The sequence below is a fragment of the Charadrius vociferus genome, unplaced genomic scaffold, assembly GCF_000708025.1.
Source record: "Charadrius vociferus isolate BGI_N301 unplaced genomic scaffold, ASM70802v2 scaffold673, whole genome shotgun sequence".
NCBI lineage: Eukaryota > Metazoa > Chordata > Aves > Charadriiformes > Charadriidae > Charadrius > Charadrius vociferus.
Window position 1 is genome coordinate 388,349 of NW_009647751.1, and position 20,257 is coordinate 408,605.

Here is a 20,257-nt window from a genome sequence, read left to right on the forward strand (position 1 = left end):
TGGTTGGAAACATCACATGTGACATTCACATTGTGATATAATGAACCAACTTAAACTTTGTCAAGCTTTTTAAAAATAAACTCATTTCTCCATGCCTGCTCAGAACAAAAACTTTCAGTGATGTGAAAACAATTACAGTGCATTTCCAAAGTGCCAATCTGAGGCACAGTAATTGAAAGCACCATTTAAGTAACAATAATATGGATATGAAACATGTACCCGTAGTTTATAACAACATGATGTGCTCTATACCATTAACTTTTAATTAACTCCAATTTTGCCACAATTAAACTCAATTAGAGCAGAATGTCTGACATTGCAATTAGCTGTATATAAACACCCCAGTTGGTGTCACATTGAATTAATGTCTCCTGATGGTGGACTCTCTTTCCAAGGATAATGGATTTACCACCATCAGACTGTTAATTGGACCTGGCACCTCATGTGTTGTATGTATCTGAGACATAACACCAGAACTTAGTTTCCTGAACAACTGTGCTTGTCAGAGCTACACAGATTTCAAATGCATCTAGCCAAATTCTTTACTGCACTGTACGTTCTATAATCATTCCCATATAGAAAAGCTCTTAAAAGTTTGAAGAAGCCTTTTTTACATCCCAAATTTTACATTCACTTTTTGACTCACTTGTTCATCAACAATGAAAATTATTATACAGCAAAAAATACCATAACATATGTAGAAAAAGAAATCATGTCTATTCGGTAAGCATCACGTTTAATGCAATGAATCATTGCTTGTTAGCAGAGTTTTTTTTGAATGATGTATTTCTTCTGTCCTTTTTCATATTAGACGTTCAATCCTATCTTGTGTGATTAGGCCTACTGAAATTATTGGGCTTTTGCTTAATATATTAGTCTTGATGGGAAGCAGTTAGACAATGATTAGTCTCAGTTCATTATCAGACCGTTGATGCAATTATGCTACCCCAAAGATAGATATTAAGACGACACCTATCGCTTCATTGCCAGCTTCACTGCTGTTGAGCAATGCGTGCATGACTTAAACCACTTGGCATCAGTCATAGAATAAGCCAGCATTTACTACTGGTAAGTGCACTCCTATCCGACTTTCAGCAGCAAATCTGTGAGATTAAGGTGACAGTTAGCATAAGTAAAGAAAGAAAACTGATCCTAACACCTTTAAGAAAAAGGTTATTTAAATCCTCTGAATTCTCTAACAACTGTTAGAAAGAAGATACAACCAGATCTAACACAACAGACAAGTGAAACTGAAATACTGGCTTCACAAGGCAAAAAGTGAGCATTTACTTCCCTGCATATTTAACCCTAAAAAAGCTGTAGAGATAAAAAATTACACGAAGTCATATAAAATACAGAAAATTGGAAGATAATCTACCACATCTTTTAAAGAGCTAAATCTCATTTTAAGAGATTCTTGGTATCTAAAAATCTAACACTAAGTGAAATCAATGGGTAGTAGAGTTACTTAAATACTAAATGCTTTGGGGTTTTTGTATTTTGAAAATAATACATTTCAGGTCCAACTCGTAAAGAATGTCTGGCTTCCCTTCCTGCTCTTCTCATTCCTCCTTTTCATTTCTGTTTAGGATTAAGCAAATAGCCTGTGCAGAAGCTAGTAAATTCTCTGTGCTACTCACATAGGACAAGTTTTGTGTTGTGAAAAGGAAATCTTTCTCATTAATAAGCAGCTTTAATAAGTCTAGCTTAAAATTATGCTTATAAGCGTCACACATATGTCCTAGTGTTCTTTGTGGAAAGATAAAAGAAATTTGACCTGGTGGATATGACTTATGGTAATTATATGCTTCACAAAAGTTTTGGAATTCAGAGCAGAGTGTGTCATTGGTTAAAATCATACCTTTTACATTTGTCATAAAATACCATAAGTTACGGTGCTGAACAGCAAAAATTAAAATTGAGTAACTAATATCAGTACGTTAGCTCCTCGCATAATGTGAATGAGGGTATCAGCAAGAGCAAAGGATGCTTCAACATAGGTGCGGCTTTGAGTCACTACTGATGCTATATGAGAGGTAGCATCTACTAAATCACCAAAACTACTTCTTTGGGGATGCGAATGTGCTCTCAACATCTTCAGGGTAAGGTTATTAAAATGTGCATATTTTGCAAGAACTGCTGAGATCAAAAGGTCAGGTTCTGTGGTCATTTCTGATAACATCAGACAATCACATATACAGACTCAAAAGGATAAATAAGGATGAGGGAGACAGAGTAAGTGATGGAAATGTGTTCAGAAAGACATTAATGAATATTCTAACAAAGCCCAGAACAAAACATAAAGAAGGAAAAAGGGGGAAAACTTCATTATAAGGTAGCAAAATACTGCCAGTATTAGGAATAAATGCACTCATGAAATTCTTGGCATTTTTTATCTGTCATTGGGGAAGGTTCTGGTTAAGTCTCAAATGCAAGTGCGCATGCCTGAAGTATGCCTTGAGACTGCTACAGCAAAGCATATATCAATACACTGTAAATACTAATTGCAATTGAATATACAATGCCCACACTGTCATTTTAAATAGTTTGAGCAGACTCTATTGGAAAAAAATCATTATATTCTACTGATGGCATTTATTTACAATTATTTTCACTGAATCACATCTTCAGTATTAAAAAAAAAATAAATTAATTTGCTATCTAAGCCAAAAAATTGCAAAAATGTATCACAGCTTTTTTCCTTACTAATTGCTACTATTCTAAGACTTTGATTTACAAACAGAAAAAAAAAAAGGTTATTGAAAACAGTTTTTATTCACAATACAAACCTTTGTCAAAAGCCTGTAATCTGACTGCTATACCTTTGGGAAATGACTTGAAGCCTTTCTAAGACATACAATTTTGCCTTTAATTGCAATTTTAATTCAGAATTCAACTAATCAATTTACTAATCCCACTCACTAGAATTTAGAAGACAACTTGCTTTTTATATTTCAGCCTGAGTAGATCAGCCAAGAATTGACATGGGAAATTATTTATACGCTTGCATCTACTGGTTCAAAGCATGTGGTAGAGGTAGTAAGGACAGCATGGATCAAAGCTACCAACAAAGAAATGGAGTGAAATTAAATGCACATCCTCAAACACCTCAATTCCTTTAAAGCAATTTCTTTAATAAATACATTGCAAATATCAGTTGCAAATAGGTTTAACAGGAATTGAATATCAGTATCATTACATGACTTAGTACCTTAAAATTAAGAGTGAATGTTAATTTTGCAATTTAGAACCTGACAAAATGCAGTGTGCTTTTCAAATTGATGTATTGTTAATATATTAAAGGTTACAAATGCTGTTACAGTCTCCTGCTTCTGTACTGCCACATCTCTGTTCTGCAAAGCTGAATGACAAGCAAATTACATGTTTGGAGAATCAGTTTGCTGGCTCTTAAAGCCCATAAACATAGCAGATTGTGCTTTAATTTACCGGTTTCATGTACAGCAGATCCACGATTCAATCAGGTCAGCATCATTAGATATACCCTGCAGAGCACAGCAAATACACAGCACAAATTGTCACATCCCGAGATTTGAACTTCGAAACACTTTAGGCCTGACAAGTACCAAAATTGCTGGGTTTTCCTCCAGGTTTCTATTGGAAGCTCTGGGTTTCTGACTGAGACGAAGATTGCAGCCCTCTGTGAGGAAAAACTCCAGCTGCTGGGAATGAGACCTTCAGACTTGTGAATCCCAAGGCTGTTGAATGAAACTCAGGCTCTGCCTACAGTGGGGGATATATTTGTTACACTGATGATGGGGAAACTAGAAAGCTCATATAAAATGGCTAGCCAGTAGGGTATTCTTCCATATCAAATGTTTTCTTTCCTCTTTAGAGGAGAAAATGTAAAATCCAGTGAAGTTACATAGCGTTTAGGGAATATATGTTATTTTTAGAACAACTTCTTTACTCCTTTTTTTATCCTCTCCACTAGGTTTCCCTGGCAGCAAGGAAAAAATGAAAGTTTTTTTACAAATTGTTTTAGATAAGAAGAAAAATTGGTAGTTTAAAACTGTCATGATTTTCCTCCCTCTTAGTAATTTCTAAGTAGTAAATCATAATCCTGTTATTTAACTCTATTAAATCATCTAAAACTAACAGAAATATAGCAGCAGTACATTGCTTTATTTATTCCCATCCACAAATAAAAACTGTAATCTATATTCATATCACCAGTGCATATGTATACACAATACATTTAAGAAATATATATAATAGAGCCTTAAGTAGATAACAGGTATTTTCAATATATTGCTTTCAGATGTCTGAATTACCATTATGTAAAATAAATACTAAGAATAATGTCAGAGCCGAGGTTGGGAAGAATTCTGCAAAGATGAACTGCGCCTATTTTGCAAATTTAAACTGCAAATACAACTGCATAGCAGGGTACACTATGTAACACCCGTGCTAAGGACAAAAACCTGAAGAAATTATAATTAATATTTCTCCAAGCCTCTCATGCATGTAACTGTTTCAGACAGACGATTTCTGGCTCCGTACCACCTTCTCCAATATTTTACCCACATGCTTTCCCACTGAGAAGCCTTCGGTCCCAACTGGACTGTTTTATGATCCTCTACATTTTAGGGTTGGACTTCAGGAGAGATCAAAGCAGAACATTTACCAGCCCCTGCTCCTGCTGCCTGCAGCCTAACAAGTTTTGGCAAAATGTTTTGAATATGATAGAAATGCTCTCAGAGAAAAAATGTCTTTATGGGTTGACTTCAAAAGGATCAGGGATACAGTTAATGTACCTGTCCTTGGAAACTTTTAGTCACACACCTGCACAATTAGTTTTGCCAGTAGCTACTAAGACCTGTTCATCCTCTAAAGAAAAATTACAAAATCCCTTAAAACATAAAGATCCATCATGTGAGTCTAAACATATGGTGTTTTACATGAACTGATATAAACAAAATATCTGTTGAAAAATCTTAAAGTCACATCTCTTGTTAATGAGCTACTAGAAAATAAAAAATAAATCAAGACATTCACATAAATTTGGCTTCGTTTTAAGGAAGATGTCTAACTAAGAAATAATTAGTAATGACCTGAGTAAACCAGGACAAACATAGGAAGATTTTTATCAGTTACGTGTTAACAAAATGACGCCAAGTAAAATGTCCATAACATTAGAATTCTTTTCACAAAATGCTCTCCAAACATTTCTGACTTTAGTCCCCTGCACCTCTCTCACTCATTTGCTATTATGCACTGAAAAAGATCTAGAGAAGGAAAAATGTCAACACAGAAGAACCACATTTCCATGAATGTTTTCACCACAAAAAACTAATAGAGGAAAATGGAGATTCTCACAGCTCTGCTTGCAATGTATAGCATTGCCAACTCTTACATTTTTATGAGTTTCATTAGTTAGTTGTTTTCTTGAAATTCCACCTATGAGTCCTGTTATATTTTCATTTTAAAGAGATAGATATATAACTGCCAAAAAGAACTTGAGAGTTCAGATGATGTGGATCAAAAAAAACCCAGAAACCAGATTAAAAGGAACTCAATGCATCACTCAAACTCTTATGCAAGTTCTGTGGCTCTGATATATTTTAAATTCTTGAGACAGGTAAAATTTCAGACAGTGAGAGTAGGATGCCTAAGGTTCAGCATGACTGAAGTCTCCACAAATAACTGAGAAATACTGTAATTAAGAAATAATGATAGTGCACTAGCAATTTCATGCTGCCAGGCATGGAAACAGGACTTCCATTTGGCTGCAATAGAAGCAAGATTTGAGTGGAATAGACAAAGTAGTTGTATATAAATCTGCTAAGATATGCTAAGGCTTGTGATACCGTACATTTATGTTTATGCACTGACACATACTTTTGGACATATTTGTAAGCATTTAATCACAGTATAGCAGAAAAGCAACCCGCACACACACAGATATGCAACAGGCTGAAGCACAGCTGTCTTTTTTTTTAAGTGGATGGGTATACGAAGTAGCCTCTTTTTGCTTGATTGGTAAATGTTATCAGTCAGAACTATATTCACAAAACATGCATTTTCTTACATTTTATTTCTTGTAAAAACTACAGAGTTCACCTGTGATGCAAGAGAAAAATGGATTCCATTTATGTTGATGCAACATCAGTCAATTTATTAACTTAGGTCTAGCTGCAGGACCAAATTACACTGCTAGTTACACCCATGGCACACTACTCAAGAATAGTTAATTGCCATCAATGTGGTAACAGAGAGACAGCTGATATATTTCAGGGTGGAGGGAGATGACCCACAAATGGTTCTAATTTCACTTCCACAGATCAAAATGTAAAGTTTTACTATCACCCACCCACAACCAGTCATCTCCCTCATCTGTGGGCCTGAGAAACAGATGAATCCTACAGTGGACTTAAAATATAGAAGTCAAAAAGCTTTGAAGATGACACAAGCAAGTGGATCCTGGAGTCCAATTTTTAATTTTTTAAATTTCTTTTTACAGCACACAGTAATTTTTGTGTCATTTCAATAATGGAGACATCATGACCCATTCTGCAAAATTTCCTCAAAGGCTCTTACAGACACAGAAAAAGTATGTAACAATGAACATACCATAGCAGGGGCCCTATGAAACAACTGCGTCATATTAGGGCTCCTAAACCTCGGTGCAAGAAAGAGCAGATGCAGAAAGACTGGATTTTGAAGATAACTTAGCTGCACATGCAACTGGACCACGGTATTTAAATGAGATTTGTTGTAGCTTAATTCCCTCTAATGACGATAGAGGAACATGGACAACGGAACACAGAATCCACAAACTGAATCACTGAAGCATGCTTATTTCTTAACTTTATACAAATACTTTTCACACATTTTGCAAAAATATAATGCCACTCCACATTAATTAAAACTTACCTCTGCATAAAAATTACAAACCCGTTTAGTGTTTGTGCCACAAACACCAGCATATACAGCTTTAAAATTATGGCCCGTTATTCTACAATAATTTTACAGAGAGCAAATATTAAAACCACAGTTTTGAAGTCACAGAACTAATTATTATATCAGATGTTCTATTATACTGGTTCCTTTTTGAGGCTGACCACTCTTGAGCAGACCACAATTCCAGTGTTGACAGAACTAAGTATTAGAATTACTTTTAATAAACTAAATGCTAGGAATTTCCAGCCAACAATATAGTTCTTAAATTAAAATGCATAATTTGACAGAAGAGATATACAGTCTAAAAAGCATTGAAATGGAAACAAAACTAATTTTTCTACCAAAGTTTCTTGGCATGACGTATTGAGTACCTAGGCTATTTCACCAAAATTGAAGAAAAGGTCGGCTCACGTAGTAGGTAATCCAGAGTCAAGGGTTTCCAGAAGAGAGGTTTCTAAAGGGATCTACTTATGACCACAGCAGATTAGAATGGATAAAGCAGTACAGCTTTTGTGAAGACAGTGGAAAGGTTATATACAATAACAAAACAAATTTATGCGTAGATGATGGTTACGCATACCCCTAGCAACACTAGCCTAAAACAGGTCGGTATGTCTAAATAAGAAAATGCAGAGAGCGTAGGAAAAGTGTAAGTGAATGACATAAAACATCAAGAAAGATGGGGGAGTAGAAAGGTTACGGAATGAAGGTAAAAGTGCAAGGGAAAAAAAGATGTGAGAAGGTGGAAAATGAACAGAAGATTGCAGGAGAGGATAAGGTAGGAAATATGATTTTCTTCAGGTTCATGAAGAACAAGAGGTCAGAAAGGAGACAGCAGGTCCTCTAGCTGCAGACAGGAAATTATTGACAAAAAAAAATACAATGAATTCATCGCCTTAGTTCTCAAAAAAAAGTTATTACAGACCATACTTCAGTTTTCATTAAAAAAAAAAAGCTATAGATTTTTATGGACCCATGTGTCCAAGATGAAGAAATAGTCATATAAATTAATATCTTTCCAGCAATTAAAACATTAAGATTCTGAATTTTGACCAAATATCTAAATAAGACAGACTTCTTTCTTTATCAGGAGGAACAAGAGATATGGAGATTTGAGCAACCAAACTTCAAAAATTGCTGTATGATATTCTGAATGTTCCTAGTGGACTAGGAAAAGCTTAAAGCAGTGTTGCAAAAAAAAAAAAAAAAAAAAAAAAGTAAGGCCAGCCCTTCCAGACTTTGACTTGAGCCACAGAAAAGATACTCTATTTCAAAATACACACTGCAACATTTTTGCATACTTAGCAAAGGATCAAGAAGCTCAGAACTTGTGCACTTTTTTTTCAGAAAAAAACCCCAAACAAAATATATAAACAGAACAAAGAGATGAAACAGGACCCTCCTTGGCATTCATAAAGACAAGATTAAGTTTGTAGTTAATCCGTGGTTAGTTGCAGAATGCCAATGTATCAAAATGGGTTCAAGAAAAGTTTTTGAGCAGAAAAAGATTTCTTAACCAAGTTGTTTGATTCACACCAACCAAAAAAAAAAAAAAAAGATGTTCCCATCTTTCCTCTGAACTTCTAAGCTGCACTTTTGCATACACGAGCGTGATCAGGCACATCTGAGTGCACAGCAGACAAAAAAAATGTGCCAAACTGTACAGAACTGGGACACACAAAGTAACGTGTAGTCCATAGATAAGTTGACGCCCACCTAGTCTCCCCCCCCCCATTCAGACCTGACATGCCCTTGCTAGAGAGGCAAAACACAGCAGCAGTCTCTGTGGAACTGCTGTCATGTCCGTTGCTGCGTACGGCTGGGCACAGTTATGCACGTTTGCGAGGCAGGACTCCCCCCCTTCACTGCAGGAAAACGTAAGGTCTGGGGAAAAGGCAAAGTGCCTTCCTAGGTATTTATGCTGCACCTAGAACAATGAGCTTTCAACAAGATATTTTGAGGGTTGCTATAATACAAACAGACAAAGAAATGAAACAAACTGATCATGCTAAAGAGTGAAGAAGTATCACGATGACATTTAAATGCCTTAAAATGCAATTAATACGTAATAGCAAAAGTACTTTCATGGACTATTAACATAATATGCCAAAAATGCTATTAGTCTCCTCTTGTTTTACTGAACACACCATTATTCTTTCCAGGAGTGGTGTTCTACTAGAAAAAAATAAAAAAACAACCAAACAAAACAAGCATGAAACCAAATTTTGTGTCATTTGTTACTGTCTCAGTAAATTCCAATTTTTCTTTGTTTCTTACTGCTGTGCCTTTCCACCTCCTACTCTTCAATGAGAAAATACTAATTTTGCGTGGTGTTTGGAGTTTGGCTTATTTTTAGCATAGAAATCCAAGCCCACTACCTTGCCTTGACAGTTATAGGTTATAAACAAGCCTTTGCTGATTTTCCCCTTTAATGAAACTTCACTCTGTTCCTCCTACAAATGACACGACAGTGCTGTTGAACAGCAGGAACGTCAAAGCCATGCAAGCAGTTAGATCTAAGAATAAAGCATATGCCCTCCAACAAAACTAACTGTTGACTTTTGTATGCTTTCCACATAAATGATACGAGGACGCTAGTGGCTTCTGAAATGAATCACAGTACCCTGCTGATATCTCATAACATTAAGATCTACAGTATGTATGGAGTAGACTATTTACAGTAAAAATGAACAAGATATGGTAAATTAGAGAGTTTATAGAAACTAGATATCTTGTTCCCCCCCAAGACAAATGGGAGAATATACATAAAAATAACATGAATTTTAACTTCATTTCCTGTCAGGTTTTCTTTTTATCCCATAAACCAACCTTGGGAGAATCAGAGATATTTCCAGTAGCTGGAAATTCCATTTATATCCCAGCTGCACAAGCAATTATTTAAATTGTACTTTTAAGAAATGTGACTGCTTAAAATGTATATGCTCAAATATTTCATTTATGTGCACAGTTATGGTGACCACCTTGTTTTTGACCTTGGTAAACAGTCAATGCCAAAAAGTTCCTCATGAATTCAGGACTCTGCCCATACATATCTCATCAAAGAATCTAGACCTTTGCTTCTGCTGAATTTGTTCCTGTTGTTGCATTTCTGCATCCAGGCTTGATCTGTTAATACTTAATCTTGGCATTTAATAGCCTCAATGGAAAAAATAAAAAAAAAATAAAGAAATACTCATTATCTCTTAAGAAACAATACCTGTTTTTCTCAAATTTATGGCATCTTAAAAAAATGGCTTCTATGCCTAAATCCATTTGTTACAGAAGAACAGGAAGCAATGAATTTTTGACTAATCCATCACCCTTAGTTTTTAGATGAAAAGTGCTTTTTTTTAGGCTGACAGATTCATTTACTTCACCCTTTCCCCATACGAGTAAAAGCAGTGCTAAGTCGTGAACAATCATGTCAAAAATAAAGTTCAGTACCAAGCCAACACTGTCAGAACAAAGAACAAGTTTCGGTAGGATTCAGACTCCTCTGTAGCATAATGCTATTTATGGACAGAATGCTTCAGTGGAGGTTACAGACACCACCAGTCGCCTGTTAATGAGAGACAAAGAGACGTACAGAGCCTTGTATGAAGCACCTTAAATTCATCCAAGGCATCTCAGCCAGGCTACGCTGACAAATTGCACTGGAATAAAGGCGTTGCTGAGGGATGAGATTTGTGTAACTGATGGAGCTCTCTATCACTAACAGAACTCATGTGGTCACAGGCACACTACGTCAACCTAACACACCATCAACAGTAGTGAAACCTCACCGCTCCAACACTTTTGGCCATAGTGAAAGTTTCAGAAAGGAGTGTAACAGATGTAACAGAGTCATGTTACCCCCGGAGCAGACTATGTGAACTTCCTGCATTTTGCATCTTCATGACTTGTTCAAGTAGAAGGGATTCTGATACAAAAGTAGAGTTGATTTCCTCTTCCTCTATGAGAATGCCTATTTTGGAATAATACCAGTAATAACTGAGTTTCAACTGTGAATTGACCAATTTCTGATGCTAAACCTGATGCTGTGCTAAAATAGGTTTATAGAAATTATAGTCTGTGACTATTATACGAACATGAGCGCAACTGCTGAGAGGTACGCCTCTGTGCTAGGTTAAAATTATTATGCCTACCCAGGACACAGAGCAGTCTGCGGTTCCTTCACGTGCAGCCGTGACAGAGGGAATTCAGTGTTTTTTCAAGAGGCTGCACATGTGTTGTTTTTGAGATCCTACCTATAGCAATTCATTATTTTTAGCATTCACAGTGATGAGTTTTCCTCTTTTGCATAGGCATTATCAGCAGCTTGCTTACTGAAAAGCTCATGTAGGGATAGCTAAATTCCAAGTAATGCTGCCAGGCAACAACCTAGTGGCACTTTCTCAGTCAGTGCTCATTTCTCTCTCTCTGGAGTCAAAATACAAAGTTAATTCACAACAGTCCTCTCTGAATTTACCTGGTGCCCCAACATGTGAACACATTAATGAATATATACATAAACATATCATATAAACCCCCCCACACACACACAAAATCTCATGCACTCTACATATACATGTAGCACAAGCTACAGAGATCTGTTTCACTGCCAGAATTTTCAGCTGTATGTCAGTTGATCTAACTACAGATCACTTATATAAATAAGTTTCTAGCGTATTAATAACTATATCCAAAAGCTACACAAGAACTCCCCCCCTCCCCCCAGTGAAATTTTCTTTTTCTCCTTGCTAAATAATCAGGATTCCTCCCTGAAAGTTTGCACTCTGCCATTATTCCAAGCTTTTTTTGATGTAACAGATTCAGTTTGGGAGCACCAGTATTTTAACAGGTTTTCTCTGTGATGCTTTACTGATGCTTTAATTAAACCAAGCCCATTTTACTGAAATTTCATCTCTACAAGACTAAACTCCTTCTCCCATGGAAGGCCGAGCGCCTTCTTTTTTTCAGGATATTAGCGGGAGATGACTGAGGTCTGACATTCCCCATCAACTGGTTTTAGCCCAAGACAGATCAGATCACTTACACTTCAGACAGTTCTGCCAGTGCAGATAACCAAGATTAAAGCACAGTTTAGACCAGGCTTAAAGTCAGAAGCAAGTTTGTGGCTTTCCTTCTCAAAGAGAAGCATGCTTCTGTGTGCTGTCTATATATCTCCACGCTGCGTATTGCAGAAATTCAGTATGAGGGTATGATAAATCATTCCAAAAAGGATGTGGCTGCACTAAAATGGACTTACACAGAAGACAAATTCATTCTTCTGTACAGAATAAATAACAGCTGTTCACTTCTACCTTTTTGCTACAGTAATACTTTCAGTAGCTGCAAAAATGCATTCAAGTACTTAAAAATCTTTCTTACAAAATACTCCTTGACACCTGGTCAAGCTAGTTTTCCTTATGATTGTGAAGCATTTCCATTATTTTTTCCGTATTAAGCACAGAAATAGAGTCCGTTAGGACTGCAGCATCACCCTAAATATTTAGCTCAGTCACAGAAACATCGGTATCATATAACCTAAACTGAAGCATTGCACACTAGAGATTTGGGTGCTGTTGATTGGTCTGAATGCTTTAGCCTGTTATCAGTCTACCTGTTATTCAACATATAGAAACAATACTACAAAAAGCGAATACTCTAATTTGCTTTTCAGTCCTGTTAACACAAGTTTTCTAAATATCTCAGTCTGTCACTACCAGTTGCAAGGCATCCTTTCACAGAAGTGCGATCTGTCATTATAAAAAGAGCTGAAAGCTGATTTCACACCTCTGCTTGTTAAGTATTTTCTAAAGCAAATAAAGCTCTTCACTTAAAAAATAATTAAAACTAACTCTTCATTAAGAGTTCAAATTGCCTAGGTAAATTTGGTCACAGCTCTAATTTGCGCACTGTCGCTGAATAGTTTTATCAAGCTTCTTCATTTCATGCTTGCAAAGGATCACTTTCTGATTATTTCTCATCCACACGTATTTACATCTGGGAAGCAGTTATGAAAAGGTCCATCATCGATGGCAACATCCTTTAAAATCTTGAGACCCAGTTGAAAGCCTCTCCAATTGACTGATGCTTAAGAGGTTACAGAACTGGATTTTACTGCTGCAGGGATTACGTGCAGCAAGAAGTGATGGGAAACAAGTTTATACAACTTCAGGCTTTGCCCATTACCCAAGGAATGCCTAACTTTCTCATGCTCATGCTTTAACTGTAAAAAGTTAATGGAATATTGTTCCCATTTCTTCTGAGCCTACCTAACTCAGTAAAGAACAAAACAGTTCTTTAACTTAGCAATTTTTGTCATTTTGGTCATAGTAATCAATATATGCAACTCTTCCTTCTTTTACTTGCATGAAAGCATTCTGTCTACAAATACATCATCTATGTAAATGTGAGGTTTTTAAAACTAGTTCAGTGTTTTTAATTAACAAATTACCCCATAACCACTGTTTTTCAGCCAGTCTTCACTGGCCCTCTATTTGAACTTTTGTTTCCCAATTCACTACTCTTCTATGAACACTTAGCACAACTAGACTTCCAACTTCATTGGAATCCTCTAGTTCTGTTATTCCAGTTCTCTTTAGAAACACTTGATTTTTCTGCTAAAAGATGCAACTGAAAAGTCACTAATATTTCTGCTCTGCTGGAATCAGAAAAGCCTATGGATCTGAAGTGTACTCAGAATTGCACAAATTATTGACAATTTTTGGATGGTGTGTACCTTACTGATTTGGACTAGAAAAATCCATTGTAATTCTCCCCACCAAGTTCCTTCATCTGTTTTTACACATCGGCACTCTTCAATACTAAATAAATGATTTGCCATTGTCTGAAATTTCCAACTAGTCTTATTTATTCAAATCTTGAGGGAAAACCAAAGATGTTATTTTTGAGAGCGGATTTGTACAACTGAACACCTTTTACTCCCACTAAATAGGGGCTCTAGGCTACCTGCTTATCTCACCAACCCAGAAACAATTCAATAATCTGCCCATATTCTGCTTAAGCCCCTTCCTCAGAGCACCATTTGGTAGTTTCATCAACAGGCTGTAGCAAGCCCCAAAATAAAACCATTCAGTGTAAATCAACTAGTTTACTCTGACCCAGAGAATTCCTATCAGGATGCTTGTTATCAAACCTCTTTAGAAGAAAAAAGGAATTGCAACACACTTTCCTAAAACAGTCTGTCCTAGCTAGGCATAACATCCTCACATCCACTTGCTCTTCTTCATAAACAGCTTTCTCTTAAAATTGGGGCTGACTGACATTCTCTGACCTTTATGGAGGCACCCCACAAAGTTACAGGGACAAACACACCAGAAGCATCTACCTCCTTCCATTGGCAAACATGATTTCATTACCATAGTTCAATACACATGAGAAAAAAAAATAATAATATTAATGGCTTATTTCAATGTGGTGGCTTTTGGACTTTTTCTGTCTCACCCAGCCTCCTCTGGCACAGTTTCATTTTCTTAATAGAAACCATCACATTTTCAAATGTGCAGGTGATTAGGTCAGAATTACTATGACAATTGTTCACCCAAACATTAATATTTTGGTAGAATTTCACATACTTGCCCATTTTTTAACAATTTAACTGATTTCATAAAACATAAATTCATAAATCAATCGGATAAATAAGTCTGTTTCAGGGGATGAGGTGTCATTAATTTAGCTGCCTTATATTCCTCTCGCCAGGTTGAGTTTCTGTTGCTAACAAACAAAATCTAAACTCACCTGAAAACACAAGTGCCATGCAAATAGGCTGCACCAAATAGACTGGCAAACCCTGGCCCTCAGACAGGTTTGTCACTCTATTTTAAAATACTTTGTATCATTTACTAAAAATAAAATTTTTAAAAATAAACAGTAGAAAGAGAGGATTAACTCAGACAATCAACAGTTGTCTTAGTAGAATTCAGTATTCCTCTAATTTAATCATGTTTCTCTTGTAATAAATACACAGAAACACTCCTACAGGTTTTTCAGTATTCCTCCAGGAGAAAGAGGGCAGCAAAAAGCAGAATTTCAAACATTCAATGAAAGAAACAGCAATGAATTTTTATAACAGATTAAATATTCTTGGCTAATATAAAACATTTTGAGGTACACAGATGGTAAAATCTCCAAAGTTCTATGAAATACTGTGTCACCAAAGCTCTATTTTGTGCCCTATTAACCTTCTTTTAATTCTCATCCCTTGAATATATATGCACTAAGTGTAGGAAATAAATCAGTGCTCAGGCACAGTAGCCCTCTCTGTAGCTGGAAGGATTCAAAGAGGTTTCATCTTTTTATCCTTGCCCCACCACTGATTAGATACTTGATAGTATGATTGCTTACAAAGAACTTATATTTTTTCATGGAAATCTATTCTTTCCTTGTTTGCCCTTTGCTTTGAACTTTTTCTTTCAGGACATCAGTGCTGGGCAGGAGGGAGCTCAAACAAAAACAGACAACAAAAAAAACTTTTGAGAGAAATTTAAGTGTCTTTCTGGTAATTCATCTTTCAGTGTACCACGGAAATCAGGGAGAAAATCCTGCTGCCTTCCTGACACCATGATACATCTTTATTGGAAAACAATGGGCTGGATTCAAAGACAGACTAATCAAGTTGAGGGTTCTCCTACAGAACTTTTCAACTACATTTTGCACAACAGGATGCCAGTGAGCATGCTGAGCAGAGTGCTATATAACAGGTTAGAAAGCACTACAGCCTATTAGGATATACATTCACAGTGCTCTGGATAATCTACTACACTGCACTATTTGTATATAACTTGAATTGCTTCAAAAAGGCTCCTCTAGGGAAATGTTTTTGTCTTAATTTAAGTGTATACTTTGCCAGATCAGATAGGAGGGCCATTTGTAGTTTGATGCATTAGGCTGAAAAGACTACTATGATTTTCCAGTAAAAAAATACTCAAGGTTTATACTGAAGACATTAAGGTGGAAAGCCACTGATAAAATAAGAAACAGCTGGTAAATGAAGACAAGGAACAGCGTTAAAAAGAGAAACGGCAATGTTTTTCTTTTAAGAAGGACATCAGTAACTACCATAAATCCTATGCAAGTGGTTAACATACATTTCACTGTAGACCCGGACGAGAAATAGATGTTTAAGTGTTGAAAACCAACATATGGTAAATTTTAGCAGTGCCGTTTGAGCAAGTATGACTAGTCATCTAACTGGCAAACTCTTCCAGAGGAGGAGAGAAACAGCATTGAAAGTACAACCATTGATTGTCACACAGAGGACAAAAAAAGGAGGTCAGGGATGGCCGTCAGAACTGTCACCAGAGCCTGTGCCCCACATGGGCTGGAGTACTGGGCACTCCCTGCTCTATGAGGGTATGGAGGTCAGCCCCCCATGCCGAAGTGGGAACATGCAAATGTACTAACCATTTAGCATTTTTAATTCTGCTGCTCGTCTGTATCAAAGTGGCCAGACACAATTTATCTGACTGCACATTTCAACAGCTATTGTTGAAATGAATTGACAGATCCTCTATTTATACTATGCATTTCAGGACATTGTGGTGCAGTTATTTTGCAGATTTCAGAGATCATTTGTTAGAATTCCAATGTTGAGAAACAGTATGTATGAACAAGGAAAGGAATCTTTAGTAAAACCTTTGTAGGAGACACACATCTGACAGACATGTATCTGCTAACATTTTCATAATAAAAGAATCTTCTTTATCTCTATTAAAAGGTATCCGTTACTAAAAATGGAGTTGAATAGTATATTCCATTGACAGCTTGACAATAAAAAAACCAAAGTATAGCCATGTAGTACCTTAGTGCCAACTTCCTAAAAAAGATCTCCTTTTGTCCAAACATAATTTTGTATTCACAAATCAAATGCATACACGATGTTCAGACAGTATTTCTACTGAAGATAAATGACAGAAATTGCATGCAGAAAGCAGAACAGAGTCTCGATTGCATGCAAAAATAAACACATTTACCATTTCCAAAGGACAAAAGCTTCTGGAAATTTTATAGAACAGTAACCGCAATTTAGTGTTCAATAACTGCAGCCTTTTCAAAAGCAAATACACATTCAAAAAATATATATTATCAACAGAAAGGCAGAGATCCTATTGCTCGGAGTACTCACCTCATAATTGGCAATTGCTTCTCTATCAAGGGCTCGGGTCACGGAGACATCCCCACTGATCTCATTGATTCTAAAAATTCCTTTTGGGTCTTGATCTACTCCCTTACCAGAGAGTCGAAACTTTGCTCCCTCTGTCCCTTCACTGCTGATGACCTGCATAGCAGAAAACAAGTTACAAGCTGTATTATAAAAACTTTTAAAATCATTCTAAAAATCACATAAGCCATTTTGATCTTTTACCTAATGTCGAGGTATATTCCCTACCAATAATATACAGCTATAAAATATGGTTCATGGTAATATATATCATTATATATATGGTAATATATAGCACATAAAATATGGTTTCAATCATTCAGAAAACACCGTGCAATTCTTGTGTTAAACCCTGGAAAAGCTACTTATGTCCTTAGCCCGTGCCTATCTTATCTTTGCTGTCTTCTATTTCACTACTTAAAGTTTATGTTATTCCATAGCTACTGTATTCACTATATGTGTAGAATTTGACATTTTATTTAATTCTATTTCTTTTTTCAGTTAAATTGATAAAACAGCTACAATCTTATGAAAAAAAAAGAAAGAAGACATATTCCAGTGAGTGGCATAAAGCATAATTTATTTCACAACAACCCTTACAATACCAGATAGCCATCACATTATTTTCCAATTAGTCAGTCCTTTTTATTAGCCATTGTAAAGCCATTACAAAATAGACTACTTTCAGGTTGTTCCCCAACCCGGCCCCCTTGCCTTCTACAATCCTCCTTTCCCAGGATTTTAAACCAAGGGAAAAAACTCCTTATGAAAATATCTGGGTATCCTGCCCAGAACTCTGCTTAGTCACCCAGTTGGAATTCCTCCACTTTCCAAATTCATATTTATATATATACACGCGTGTGTGTGTATGGAAACTCCTTGTTACTATCATTACCTTATTCCCCCATAAGAAAAAAAATCCCTAAAAATCCAATTTCAAGGCTGTCTCACATTAGTGACAGTAGCATATGTAAACTTGCAGAGCTACACAGTGTTTGTTATAAGCTACACGGTTTGCAAATTTGTATTTGTACACTAGAATCTAGAAGGATTATAAATTAATCTTGCCCTTTAAGGCTGACAGTCTTGTCAAACCATTCCTTCCCTCTGCTGTTTCATGTTCTTTTGTTTCTAGCAATTTTATATTGTTAATATTTCCGCAGAAACATTAAGTCAAGTACTTATATGCTGGTCTGAATTACAGCTCAGGAAGAGGAAGGGAAAAAGCAGCCTTAGAAATCTGGACCTCCTCCCATTTTGAGAAAATAAATATGCAGGGTGTTTAATAAAGTCCCTGAGGAAATACATGTTTGTTGCCCTGTTGCTGTGGGTTCACAGCAACACTGGTTTGCAGATTACTGGGCAGTGAGATTTTTGACTAAACTCCATAACCATTATTCTCTTATTTTAATTGAGAAAATATTGCCACAAGTTATGAAATAGGAAATCAGCATTTTCAGAGATAAAGTTTCAATTCTGAAACCCTTTGGGGAAGGGAGAAATTTCAAAGTAAAAACCTGTTTCACCTTTTTTTCTTCCTCCTTCCAAGTCAGAAACACTAATGGAAGTTTTCTTCCTGTATATTTTTTGAGTATGTCATGCCGAAACACAGAGGCAGACAACGCTGCAGGTGACAAAAGGGCAAAGTAACTTTGTAACTTCAGGTTTTGTGATAAACTGAAAGTTAATGGTTCCTACTTGAAGTTACCTGCAGTTCAATTCATTTTTTGACCAATCTCAGCTATTTTTTACATCAAGCCTAAAAATATGTTTTTCTTAACATAACGCTATGCTTACGATTTTGCAATGTCATGACCATTGCTCACTTTCGTAGCGAAAAAAGGAATTGATCATCTTCTGTCCTGATTTCCGAGACTTATTACAAGACAAGTGCACCTTCCCATCCAATATCAGAACAGTGGTTTGAAAGGCCCGAAGTCAGCCACAGGCCAGCGCAAAAATCTAATTCAGAGATGTCTACACAACAGCCATTTCCACTGTAGCCATCAAACATTACCTAACTGTTTATGACAAATTTAAGATGTAGTATAGGTGCAATGCCCAAGTTGTAACAAGCCATAAAAAAAAGAAAAAAAAAATAATCATGGGCCGTGAAAGGGAATTTATCAGAAAAAATCCAGATAGTCATACACAGATCTATCTCCACATGAGATAGAAAGGCGGGAGTGTAATAATAATAGTAATAAAGGTCCCTGCAAACCTGACTGGAGGGAAAATTTCCTCTCAACTCCAAATCTGGCAAAGATCTTAACTTTGAGTTTGATGGCAAGATATCCCAATGAGGTACCTGAAAGATTTGTACTCCTTGGAGCTACAACACGCTCCCTATCTCATCCCCACCTTAGCTGTAGACCATTCTTTAGCATATAATGTATAGGACCAACAGAGTTAGCAGACAGCAGAGTTTTTTTCTAAATGACTGGATGTGTCCATTCAGCTTTTTTAAAGCTTCAGAAAGCAGCCACATTCACAGTGAAGGTATGTGCAGATCCTTCTCTCTTATCTATTTATCCACAGAATCACAGGATGGTTTGGGTTGGAAGGGACCTTAAAGATCACCAAGTTCCAGCCCTTCTGCCATGGCCAGGGACACCTCCCACTAGACCAGGTTGCTCAAAGCCCTGTCCAGCCTGGCCTTGACCACCTCCAGGGATGGGGCAGCCACAGCTTCTCTGGGTAACCTGTGCCAGTGTCTCACCAGCCTTGTTGAATTTCATAAGGTTTGCATGGGCCCACCTCTCAAGTCTGTCCAGGTCCCTCTGGATGACATTCCCTTCCCTGCAGCATGTCAACCACACTACACAGCTTGGTGTCGTTGGCAAACTTGCTGAGGGTACACTCAATCCCACTGTCCACGTCGCCAACAATGACTGTGAACAGCACCGGTCCCCATACCGACCCGTGAGGAATGCCATTCATCACTGGTCCGCATTTGGACATCGAGTCGTTGACCGCAACTCTTTGAGAGCTACCATCCAGCCAATTCCTTATCCACCAAGTGGTCCAACCATCAAATCGATGTCTCTCCAATTTAGAGACAAGAATGTTGCATGAGACAGTGTCAAATGCTTTGCACAATTCCTGGTGGGTAATGTCAGTTGCTCTTCACTTATCCACCAAAGCTGTAACCATCTATGCATCTAGTTAATG

General features: G+C 36.8%; 1 protein-coding gene across 1 annotated transcript in view; it reads right to left on the minus strand.

Moving 5' to 3' along the window:
- LOC104283887 (cadherin-13) overlaps positions 1-20,047 on the minus strand; it is a 261,169-nt gene extending 241,122 nt beyond the window's left edge. Inside the window, exons 1-2 of the mRNA XM_009882122.1 lie at positions 20,003-20,047; positions 17,051-17,203 (exon numbers count right to left, since the gene is read on the minus strand). Of these exons, the coding sequence (XP_009880424.1) occupies positions 17,051-17,203; positions 20,003-20,047 (198 nt within the window). The remainder of the gene's footprint in view (positions 1-17,050; positions 17,204-20,002) is intronic.
- Positions 20,048-20,257: the final 210 nt, after the last annotated feature.